This window comes from Lynx canadensis, chromosome B2, assembly GCF_007474595.2.
Source record: "Lynx canadensis isolate LIC74 chromosome B2, mLynCan4.pri.v2, whole genome shotgun sequence".
Classification (NCBI taxonomy): domain Eukaryota; kingdom Metazoa; phylum Chordata; class Mammalia; order Carnivora; family Felidae; genus Lynx; species Lynx canadensis.
In genome coordinates, this window is record NC_044307.1 from 54,937,141 (window position 1) to 54,950,024 (window position 12,884).

Genomic DNA, 12,884 nt, shown 5'->3' on the forward strand with positions numbered 1-12,884 from the left:
CCTGAACTGTTTTCTTTTATATTGTTGGATAATCAGCTAGGCTCAAGGTATTCTGTATTTAATTCTATATTCATAATACCTCTCCCAATGTTCACATCCTTGAAGATTGTGGTATGTGCTCTGTATACTGTTTATCATAATAGACGACATGTGTGCTTTTAACTTCTGTCGGCATCTTGCTCATATTTGAGTTTTATTTCATAAAAATTTCTTGATTTAATAATCCATGGACTTTGAAAATAATCAGTGGACTTTTCATTTATACTTATCATTTCTCTGTTTTGATTTCAGTGAGGATCTTAGACGCTGGTTCATTCAACAAGAAATGGATCTCCTTCGATTTCGATTCAGTATTTTACCCAAAGACAAGATTCAAAGTTTCTTAAAGGATAGCCATTTGCATTTTGAGGCCGTGAGTATGGTTTTGTAGCCATTTTCAGTTGTTTTCACCATTCATCCCTTCCCATTCACCTTAAGTGCGAGTATTAATGTGAGGTGTTTTTTCTGTTTACATTTTCTTAAGTACTTGCCTGAAAGAATAGCTATTGGCTTTGCACAGCAATGAAACTTTGCCTTTCCGTGACTAGAAGAAAAGGGACTCCTTAGTACCGAAGTTTCACATTTAGTTGCTTTATTAAATATGTGACTTGTGAAAGCACAAGAAGGTTTAATTTATAAGAGTTCATCTTTAATCTTCTAGGCTGAAAATTTAAAGCTAACAATATACATTAAAGAGAATAGAGAGGTGGTAGTATTTACTTCTAATGATGATGTTTAATTTAGACTTTATTTGAAAAGTCAGTTGTCAGTAGAATCTCTGAATAGTTATTCTGCAGATATATGTAATTTACGTATCATAACTATATATTAAAGAAGAAATGTCTAGGATATATTTAGCAGGTATAAGTATTGTGGGTGGAAATAGGATTTATGTCTTTTAGGTGGATCTGTGTTGTAGTGGGAAGGCTGAAAAATTCTGTTCTGGAAGACTTAGACTCAGATGGTAGTAGCATTGGGTGAGTCTTGATTTTGATGTTAGAGTGAGTAACTTAAAGCCAAATAAAGTAGAAGTTGGAGTGAAATACATGGTCCTGTCTGAGAAGTGGAAAATGTACCTACTGTATACAGGAACACTGTTGGTTATTGAAGTTGGTGGAAAGAAATAGCATGAAGGGAAGTAAACATTTGATAGACGTTTAGTGTTTAGCATGTGCTAGGGAAGCACTTTCAAATTTCTCTTCCTTCTCATAAGAGGTCAGTGAGATTTCTAAATAACATCTATGTGGGCATAGAAGAGTGTCAAGCTCAGATCATCTGACCCAAGCCCCATGCTTTTTTTCCCTTTGTTTTAACTTATATCCTTAGTGAAGTCCATTATTGCTAATTCAATTACAGTTACTTTATCCTTTCATGATAAAAATAGTGTATATTTTCCTGTGGAAATGAATAGAAGAGTGTCTTTGAGAAGATCTATTTTTTATAGATGTGTCTACGGTGTCTCCATGTATTGTCACATGTAATTTTTTAAAGCAAAAACCATGTTTCTTTTAAAAAACTTTAAAATTTGGGGTGCTTGGCTGACTCAGGCAGTTGAGCATCTGACTCTTGGTTTTGGGTCAGGTCATGATTTCACAGTTCATGAGATTGAGCTCTGCATTGGGCTCTGTGCTGACAGTGTGGAGCCTGTTTGGGAAACTCACTCTCCCTTTCTCTCTGCGCCTCCTTTACACGTGTGCGCGCGCGCTCTCTCTCTCTCTCCCCCTCTCTCAAAATATTAAAAAAAAAAACAACTTTAAAATTTAAGTGTAACACACACAGAAAAGTGCACAGATTGTAATTGTATAGCTCTGTGAAGTATCACAAAGTGAACATTAACAGAGTTAAGAAATAGAATGTTCCTCTCACCTGTGCACCTTATGCGTCCTCCCATTCACTATCTCCTATGTTCCACCGAAAATTAGCCACTGTCTGACTCTTAATATCACAAGTTAATTCTGACTATTTTTTGGACTTTATATAAATGGTATTATATAGTATGTTTTTCTTTGCCAGCTTTATCGAGACCTAATTGACATATAACATTGTGTAAGTTTCAGGTGTCAGATGTGATGATTTGATACATGTATGCCTTGTGAAATGTTTTACCACATAAGGCTAGTTAACACATCCTTCACCTCACATAATTACCATTTTGTTGTGGTTATGGTGAGAACATGTAAAATTTACTCACATAGCAACTTTTCAGTTATATAATATAGTATTGTTAACTATATCTATCATTCTACTGGAAGTTTGCCCTCTTTTTTTTTTTTTTTTTTGATTTAACTTTATTTTTTATTTTTTAAAATTTACATCCAAATTAGTATATAGTGAAGCAATGATTTCAGTAGATTCCTTAATGCCCCTTACCCATTTAGCCCATCCCCCCTCCCAGAACCCCTCCAGCAACCCTCAGTTCTCCATATTTATGAGTCTCTTCTGTTTTGTCTCCCTCCCTGTTTTTATATTATTTTTATTTCCCTTCCCTTATGTTCATCTGTTTTGTCTCTTAAAGTCCTCATATGAGTGAAGTAATATGATTTTTGTCTTTCTCTGACTAATTTCACTTAGCATAATACCCTCCAGTTCCATCCACATAGTTGCAGTTGGCAAGATTTCATTCTTTTTGATTGCCGAGTAATACTCCACTGTATATATATACCACATCTTCTTTATCCATTCATCCATCGATGGACATTTGGGCTCTTTCCATACTTTGGCTATTGTTGATAGTGCTGCTATAAACATTGGGGTGCATGTGTCCCTTTCAAACAGCATACCTGTATCCCTTGGATAAATGCCTAGTAGTACAATTGCTGGGTTGTAGGGTAGTTCTATTTTTAGTTTTCTGAGGAACCTCCATACTGTTTTCCAGAGTGGCTGCACCAGCTTGCAATCCTACCAACAATGCAAAAGAGATCCTCCTTCTTCTCATCCTCACCAACATCTGTTGTTGCCTGAGTTGTTAATGTTAGCCATTCTGACAGGTGTCAGGTGATATCTCATTGTGGTTTTGATTTGTATTTCCCTGATGATGAGTGATGTTGAGCATTTTTTCATGTGTCGGTTGACCATCTGGATGTCTTCTTTGGAGAAGTGTCTCTTCATGTCTTTTGCCCATTTCTTCACTGGATTATTTGGTTTTTGGGTGTTGAGTTTGATCAGTTCTTTATAGGTTTTGGATGCTAACCCTTTATCTGATATGTCATTTGTAAATATCTTCTCCCATTCTGTAGGTTGCCTTTTAGTTTTGCTGATTGTGTCCTTCGCTGTGCAGAAGCTTTTTATTTTGATGAGGTCCCAATAGTTCATTTTTGCTTTTGTTTCCCTTGCCTCCAGAGACGTGTTGAGTAAGAAGTTGCCGTGGCCAAGATCAAAGAGGTTTTGCCTGCTTTCTCCTCGAGGATTTTGATGGCTTCCTGTCTTACGTTGAGGTCTTTCATCCATTTTGAGTTTATTTTTGTGTATGGTGTAAGAAAGTGGTCCAGGTTCCTTCTGCATGTCGCTGTCCAGTTTTCCCAGCACCACTTGCTGAAGAGACTGTCTTTATTCCATTGGATATTCTTTCCTGCTTTGTCAGAGATTAGTTGGCCATACGTTTGTGGGTCCATTTCTGGGTTCTCTGTTCCATTGATCTGAGTGTTCATGTGCCAGTACCATACTGTCTTGATGATTACAGCTTTGTAGTATAGCTTGAAGTCTGAGACTGTGATGCCTCCTGCTTTGGTTTTCTTTTTCAAGATTGCTTTGGCTATTTGGGGGCTTTTCTGGTTCCATACAAATTTTAGGATTATTTGTTCTAGCTCTCTGAAGAATGCTGGTAGGGATTGACTGGGATTGCATTGAATATGTAGATTGCCTTGGGTAGTATCGACATTTTAACAATATTTGTTCCTCCTATCCAGGAGCATGGAATCTTTTTCCATTTTTTTGTGTGTTCTTCAGTTTCTTTCATAAGCTTTCTATAGTTTTCAGCATATCGGTTTTTCACCTCTTCGGTTAGATTTATTCCTAGGTATTTTATGGTTTTTTGTGTAACCGTAAATGGGATCGATTCCTTGATTTCTTTCTGTTGCTTCATTGTTGGTGTATAAGAATGCATTTTTTTTTTTTAATGACCGAATAGTTCATTGTATAATATACCACATCTTTTTATCTATTCATCTATGGGTGAACACTGGCATTGCTTTCATATCTTGGGTATTGTGAATAATGGTTTGTTTAGCACAATATTTTAAAGTTTCATCCGTGTTGTAGCATATATCAGTATTTCATTCCTTTTTATTGTCAAATGATACTTCTCTGTTCAGCAGTTGATGGACATTTGGGTTTCTACATTTTGGCTAATAGGAATGATGCTGTAGTGAGTATTTGTGTACAAGTTTTTTTTTTTTTTGTGGATGTCTTTTTTATTTCATGTATATATCTGGGAGTGGAATTACTAGGTTGTAGGGTAATTAATTCTGTGCTTAGGCTTTTGAGGAACTGACGAACTTTTTCAAAGTGGCTGCACTATTTTACATCTTAGCTGTATATGATGGTTTCACTTTCTCCACCATTGTCATCCACAGTTGTTTTTGAATGTAGCCATCCTAGTGGATGTGAAATGATAACATAACACTGGTTTTGATTTGCATTTCTCTAATGACACATGATGTTGAGCATCTTTTCATGTGCTTATTGGTTATTTGTATATCCTTGGAATGTCTTTTCAAATCCTTTGTACATTTGTTTTTTTTCCTTTGTACATTTTTTAATTGAGTCCTCTTTTTATTGTTGAGTGTTAATTCTTTACATATTCTGGATACAAGTCCATTATAAGATCTATGATTTACAAATATTTTCTCCTATTCTTAGGATTGTCATCTCAATTTTTTTTTTTTTTAATTTTTTTTTTTTTTTCAACGTTTATTTATTTTTGGGACAGAGAGAGACAGAGCATGAACGGGGGAGGGGCAGAGAGAGAGGGAGACACAGAATCGGAAACAGGCTCCAGGCTCTGAGCCATCAGCCCAGAGCCCGACGCGGGGCTCAAACTCCCGGACCGCGAGATCGTGACCGGGCTGAAGTCGGACGCTTAACCGACTGCGCCACCCAGGCGCCCCTTGGATTGTCATTTCATTTTGATGGTTATCTTTTGCAACACAAAAGTTATTAATTTATGTTAAGTCTCGTCTGTTTTTTTTCTTTTGTACTTTTGATGTCAGATCTAAGAAGGCTTTGGCTAAAGGAAGGTCATGAAGATTTACTCCTCTGGCTTTCTCTACGAGTTTTATAATTTTAGTTTTTATATTTGGGTTTGTGGTCCATTTTGAGTTAATTTTTGTATATGATATGAAGTAGGAGTCCCAACTTCATTTTTTTTGCATGTGGATATCCAGTTGTTCTAGCATCATTTGTTGAAACAGCTGTTCTTTCCTCACCAAATTGTTACTCTTGACTATAAGTTGGTTTACTTCTGGACTCTTAATTTTATTTCTTGGAGCTGTATGCTTATCATTGTGGCAGTACTATTGTGGTCTTGAATGTTGACTACTGTAGCTTTGTAGTAAGATTTGAAATTGAGAAGTAGGAGAATAAAATGAATTTTATTCTTTTTTCAAGATTATTTTAGTTATTCTGGTTCCTTGTATTTTCTTAAGAATTTTAGGATTTACTTACCACTTTCTACAGATAAATCAGCTAGGATTCAGACTAGGATTGCAGAGAATATGTAGATCAATTTGGGGAGTATTGCCATCTTAATATTAAGTGTTATTCATGAACATGGGATGTTTTTTATTTTATTTTTAAATTATTTTTTAAAATTTTATTATAGAGAGAGTGCAAGTGGGAGAGAGGGGCAGAAGGAGAGAGAGGGAGAATCCCAAGCAGGCACCATGCCCATCACGGAGCCCAATGTGGGGCTCGGTTCCATGTCTCTGGGATCATGACCTGAGCTGAAATCAAGTTGGATGCTCAACTAACCGAGCCCACCTAGGCACCCTCCGTCCTTTATTTCTTAAGGTTTTCTTTAATTTTTCTCAACAAGATTGAGTACTATATTTGTTAAATTTATACCTAAGTATTTTATTCTTTAATGTCATTGTAAGTGGAGTTATTTTCTTTATTTCATTTTTGGAATGTTTCTTGCTAGTGTGTAGAAGTCCAGTTGATTTTTGCATGTTGATCTTATATCCTGCAACCTATGGAACTCTGTTAGTACTAATCAGTTTTAGTGGATTCCTTAGGAGGTTATGTCTCACAAATAGAGATAATCTTACTCCTTACTTTCCAATCTGGAGGCTTTTTATTTCTCCATTTTTGATTAATTTCCCTAGCTAGAATCTCCAATGTAATGTTGAATAGAAGTGGCAGTAGTGGACACCCATCTTGTTCCTCATTTTAGAGGGAAAGCATTCAGTCTTTTAGCATGACCTATGATATTAGATATATGATTTCTGTAGATGCCCTTTATCAGATTGAGAAAGTTTCCTTCTAATTGTAATTGAGCATTCTCATCATGAAAGGGTATTGGATTTTGTCATGTGCTTTTTCTCCACCCGTTGAGATTATCTTAGGGATTTGTCCTTTATTAATATCGTGTGTTGCATTAATTGGTTTTTGGATGTTAAACCAATCTTGCTGGGATATTCGTGGGATAAATCCCCCTTGATTATTCTGTATGATTCTTTTTATATGTTGCTGGATTTGATTTGCTAGTATTTTGTGGAGGATTTTTGTGTTTATCGATAAAGAATGTGGGTTTGTAGTTTTCTTGTGATGTCATTGTCTTATTTTGGTATCACGGTAATATTGGTCTTATATAATGAGTTTGTAAAAGTATTTCCTGCTCTTGTGGTTTTTTTGGACAAGGTTGTCAAGGATTGGTGTTAATTTTACTTTAAACATTTGGTAGAATTTAACCAGTGAATCTTTCTGGGCTTATGCTTCTCTTTGTGGGGTGCTTTAAAATTACTAATTCACTCTTGGGGCGCCTGGGTGGCGCCTGGGTGGCGCAGTCGGTTAAGCGTCCGACTTCAGCCAGGTCACGATCTCGCGGTCTGTGAGTTTGAGCCCCGCGTCGGGCTCTGGGCTGATGGCTCAGAGCCTGGAGCCTGTTTCCGATGCTGTGTCTCCCTCTCTCTCTGCCCCTCCCCCGTTCATGCTCTGTCTCTCTCTGTCCCAAAAATAAATAAACGTTGAAAAAAAAAATTAAAAAAAAAATAAAATTACTAATTCACTCTTATTATAAATCTATTCAAATTTTCTATTTCTTCTTGAGTCAGTTTTGGTAATTTGTGTTTTCTAGGAATTTGTCCATTTAAGTTATCTAATTGATATGTACACTTGTTCATAGTATTTTCTTACAATCCTTTTTTAAAAAAAAATAGAGATATAATTAACATCTGATGTTAGTTTCAGAGATCCTTTTTATTTCTATACGGTTGGTAATGATCTCATTTTTTCATTTAAGTCGTTTTTGTTTTTTTTTTTGTCATTGAATTTGAGGTTTGTCAATTTTTTGGATCTTTTCAAATTACTATCTTTTGGTTTTGTTAATTTTTCTCTACTGTGTTTCTATTCTTGTGTGTTTAATTTTTGTTATTACCACTTATTAATCTTTATTATTTCCTTCCGTTTGCTTTGGGTTTAGTTTGCTCTTCTCGTTTCTTAAGGTCAAAGTTTAGGTTACTGATTTGAGTTTTTTTTTTTTTTTTCTTTCTCATTTTTAATGTAGGCATTTATAGCTAAAACTTCCCTCTGAACACGGCCTTAGATGCATTCCGTGAGTTTTGGCTATGTCATGTTTCATTTTCATTCATTTGAAAGTATTTCCTTGTTTGTTCTTTGACTTACTGGTTATTTTGAGTGTTAATTACTATGTATTTTTGAAGTTTCTAAACTTGCTGCTGTTACTGATTTTTAACGTAATTTCATTTTAGTCTGAGAACATATTTTGTATGACTTCAGTCCTTTTAAAATTATTGAGACTTTTTTTTTCTTTTGTTGTGGAGGTAATGGAAATAAATATGTTGTGTTTAGCCAGAGGCCTTAATGACCTCAGTAATTATAGTTTTAAATTTAGGGAACAAAGGTGAAGTTTTTGAATGTTTTATTAATAGTGGTCAATAGTCCAGACTCTGGTGTTGTATTTGTTTAGTTTGAGTTTTCTCTCTGGCACACATCAGTGTTGGGAAAACACCTCCAAGGGTCTCTTCTGATCCTACATATCTTGCTTGGTATGTCATGAAAACATGGTCATGATCACTCTTTACCAGGCCATTTCTCACAGCTGTGATTTTAGTAAGCAGCCTTGAGGGATGAAGAAATATCTTCCTGGTATATAGAGGAGGCTTACTTACTGCCTGCTACAAAGTTGATTGTTTCTCCGTGTTCCCTCGTAGTGCAAACCTACTCTACTTGACCATTCATCTGGACTATGTCATGTTGCCCCCCAGGAACTTAGGGTTAAGGAGAATGACACATGTTGGCTCTCTTGCTGCTTCTTGTGATAGGAGTAATAAAGTTCTTTGTCTCTAATGCAGGAGTCTGTGTCTTCTGTCAGCATCCATTAAACAGCAGGCTAACTTTTGACTTACAGGTAGCATAAAATTCAATCCCAGACTTGACAATCAGCTATGTGATTTAGAGTAAATTTTCTTTTCTTTTCTTCTCTTTTTTTTTTTTTTTAATGTTTTATATATTTTTGAGAGAGAGAGAGAGAGAGACCATGAGCAGGGGAGGGGCAGAGAGAGAGGAAGACACAGAAACTGAAGCAGGTTCCAGGCTCTCAGCTGTCAGCATGGAGCCTGACGTGGGGCTCGAACCCATGAACCATGAGATCATGACCTGAGCTGAAGTCAGATGCTTAACCAACTGAGCCACCCAGGGGCCCCTTAGAGTAAATTTTCTAATCTGTATTTGTTTCCTCATTAAAAAAAATTTTTTTTTACGTTTGAGAGAGAGACAGAGCATGAGGGGGGAGGGACAGGGAGAGAGGAAGACACAGAATTTGAAGCAGTCTCCAGGCTCTGAGCTGTAAGCACAGAACCCAACACAGGGCTTGAACTCATGAACTGCAAGATCATAACCTGAGCTGAAGTCAGACGCTTAACTGACTGAGCCACACAGGCGCCCAGAGTTTCCTCTTTTTTAAAATGAAGATAATCTGGAGCACTTGGGTAGCTCAGTCATTTGAATGTTTGTTGATTTCAGTTTAGGTCATGATCCCAGGGTTCTGAGGTTGAGCCCCTCATGAGGCTCCATGCTGAATGTGGAGCCTACTTAAGATTCTCTCTCTCTTTCCCTCTCCCCCTCTACCCTACTTTCTCAAAAATAAAAAATAAAATGAAGATAATCCTAATCCTCACCTCACAGATTTGTGAGTTTTAAATGGATTAGAGTATGTAGAGTTCTTAGTACTGTGGCTGGCATATATGTTAACTAGTAATACTATGGCAGATACAGAGGCAGCAAATGCCTATATGTTGGAGAAGTTTGGGGTTAATTAGATTTAATATACTTTTGCTGCAATTTAAAACAAAATCTATTTTGGAGACTTGAAACCATAAAAATCCTAGCAGAGAACACAGGCAGTGAGTTCTTTGACTTTGATCATAGCAACTTTTTTCTAGATATGTCTTCTGAGGCAAGGGAAACAAAAACAAAACTAAACTCCTGGGACTACATCAAAATAAAAAGCTAATGTACAGCAAAGAAGACAGTCAACAAAGCTAAAAGGCAACCTGTGGAATGGGAGAAGATATTGCAAATGACATGTCTGATAAAGGGTTAGTATCCAAAGTATATAAAGAACTTATAAAACTGAATACCCCCCAAAAATAATTCAGTTAAAAATGGGCAGAAGACATTCTTCTTCTCCAAAGAAGACCTACAAATGGCCAACAGATATACAAAAAGATGTTCTTCATCACTTATCAGGGAAATGCAAATCAAAACTACAATGAGATATCACCTCCCACCTGTCAGAATGGCTAAAATCAATAACAATAAGTGTTGGCGAGGATGTGGAGATAAAGGAATCCTTGTGCACTGTTGGTAGGAATGCAAATTGGTATAGCCACTGTGGAAAACAATATGGAGGTTCTTCACAGAGTTGAAAATAGAAGTACTGTATGATCCGGCAATCAAACTACTGGGTGTTTACCAAAAGAATACAAAAATACACTAATTCATGCACTCTTAGTTTATTACAGCGTTATTTACAACAGCCAAATTATAGAAGCAGTCCAGCTGTCCGTCAGTTGATAAATGGATAAAGAAGATGTGGTATTATTTACAATGGAATGTTACTCAGTTATAAAAAATGAAATCTTGCCATTTGCAATGACGTGAATGGAGCTAGAGTACAATGCTAAGCCAAATGTCAGAGAAAGACAAATACCATATAATTTCACTCATCTGTGGAATTTAAGAAGCAAAACAAGTGAGCAAAGGGAAAAAAGACAAAACAATAAACAGACTCTTCACTATAGAGGACAAACTGATGGTTACCATAAGGGAGGTGGGTCGGGGGATGGATTGAAAAAGGTGATTGGGATTAAGGAGTGCACTTGTGGTTATGAGCAGTGGGTGGTGTGTGGAATTTTGAAATCACTCTATTGTATCCCTGAAACTAATGTGTGTTGGTCATGATTGGTTTTTTTTTTATTTTTTTTTTTTTTTTTTATTTTTTATTTTTGGGACAGAGAGAGACAGAGCATGAACGGGGGAGGGGCAGAGAGAGAGGGAGACACAGAATCAGAAACAGGCTCCAGGCTCCGAGCCATCAGCCCAGAGCCCGACGCGGGGCTCGAACTCACGGACCGCGAGATCGTGACCTGGCTGAAGTCGGACGCTTAACCGACTGCGCCACCCAGGCGCCCCATGATTGGTTTTTAATATTGTGGTTGCTTCCAGTGTGTTTGCTATAATTATATTTTATTTCATTCCGCAAGTCGTTTGAGGTGCATTATAATAAACATGCATTAAAGTAAGATGTAGAAATATGGATGATTGGGAAATTGATTGTAGGGAAAATTAATGTCTACATTTGTATGTCACAGGGGGTTCTGTGCAATTTCTAAAAGGAATAGTAACTTTTGGCTTACTAGTGTGACTTTTTTTAGTTCAGTGATTCTCACTTGGGGGATGGGATGTAGGTAGTCCTCCTGGGGGTTTATTAGAATGTTGGTTGAAGGTGTGTAGAGTGTGAAAAACACGTTTTTTGTTTCTGAAATAAACTGTGGAATGTAAAACTTGATCAAGTGTTTGTAGCTGGTGTTTGTAGCTCACTTTCATGGAAAAAGTGAGAAAGCATTGCAGGAGCTTGGCAGAAAACCCATTCCTGTGATACATTGTATCACTTTCCTGGCTGAGACTTTTTCCTTCTGGTATACTCTCAAGGCAACTGGTACTGGTAATTAAGGCGCTTGAATTCAGGTGCTTTTGATTAGCTCACCCCTAGTTTCCTGTGGCTCTTCCCATTTACCAACTTTTACCATTTGGTTAATAGAAACATGCACAGTTTTCACTTTGGAATATTTGGTTTGCATTTGAAACTGTTGGGCTGAAACAGGTGCTTTTAGACTTAAGGCAAAGCAAGAGTTAGGGAAACATTATTAGCATTTATTACATAAGCTGGTCTCTGATGTATAATAGACGGTGCTGCCCAAGTTGAGGCAGAAGGAAACATCGGGGAGTGGAGAGCCACAAGGCTATCTTCGTTTCCATGCTACAGAAGCTGGGCTCCTGGCACACACATCTTAGAGTCTACCTGGACTCTGTGTTTGTATGTCTTTGTTTATCTTTACAGTTTCATTAAAGCTGCAATGACTTTTTTTAAAAAATATTTTATTTTTAAATTTTCATTATTCATTCATTATTTTTTGAGAGAGAGAGGGTGCAAGTGAGGGTGGGGGAAGAGAGAGCAAGTGAGAGAGAGAGAGAGAGAGAGGGAGAATGCCATGAGGGGCAGGTAGAGAGAGAGAAGCGGGGCTCACCTGAAGTGGGGCTCATGCTTACCCAATACTGGGCTCGAACTAATGAACGATGAGATCATGACCTGGGCAGAAGTCTGATGCTTAACCTGCAGAGCCACCCAGTTGTCCCTAAGGCTGCAGTGACTTCTATGTGGATCTGTTTATGTAAAATAAATATATTTTTATGTTAGGAGATGCAGTGTTATAACTAAATTGCATTATGTTTGCATGATGGAGAAATATTTACAGAAAAAGGAACAATTTTTTGCATAGTTTTTTTCTTAAATTTTTTTGTTCAGGTTGCCATAGCTGATGTAATTTTATTGGGTAAAAATTTGGGGGAGAGGAATGGGGCCAGTTATCAGATTCAGATTCTTGTGTTTCTCATTCTGGCTGTGTTTTGATAATTTGGCTTTTGTAGTCTGTGTTTGGGTTTCTAGTGCATAGTAGATTCTGATATATAACACAAAATGTTAATGTGAAGTATTCAGAAAGGAAAAACTTTTTTTTCATTCTTGGACTTACATGTAAATAATTTGGATTTTAAATCTGTAATTTCTAGGAAGGATTAGAAATGAGTAAATATTGTCTTTGGAGGCTATTTTGGATCTCATTGCTGAGTTGATTGACTTAACCTTGTGTCACATTAAAGGTGAGTGGGTAAGGTCAAATATGCTATTAGTGATTTTTCACTTGGCCAGTTAGGGAAAGGTCAGGTTTTGACACCTGTCAGCCTCGCAGACAAAGGTTCTCTGTGCTGTTGAAGTTCAGAGTCAGATACCTGTTTATAATTTGCCTTGATGTTAAAAAAAACAAAACAACCTTCTTGGAACAGTCAGAAAATATTTTTTACCTGATTTGAAATACTAGTGGATTTAATGG

General features: G+C 36.9%; 1 protein-coding gene across 1 annotated transcript in view; it reads left to right on the top strand.

Annotated features, from left to right (window-relative positions):
- Window positions 1-12,884, top strand: part of PRIM2 (DNA primase subunit 2) — a 346,574-nt gene that overhangs the window by 8,276 nt on the left and 325,414 nt on the right. The window contains exon 5 of the mRNA XM_030315767.2: window positions 292-412. Within this exon, the coding sequence (XP_030171627.1) occupies window positions 292-412 (121 nt within the window). The remainder of the gene's footprint in view (window positions 1-291; window positions 413-12,884) is intronic.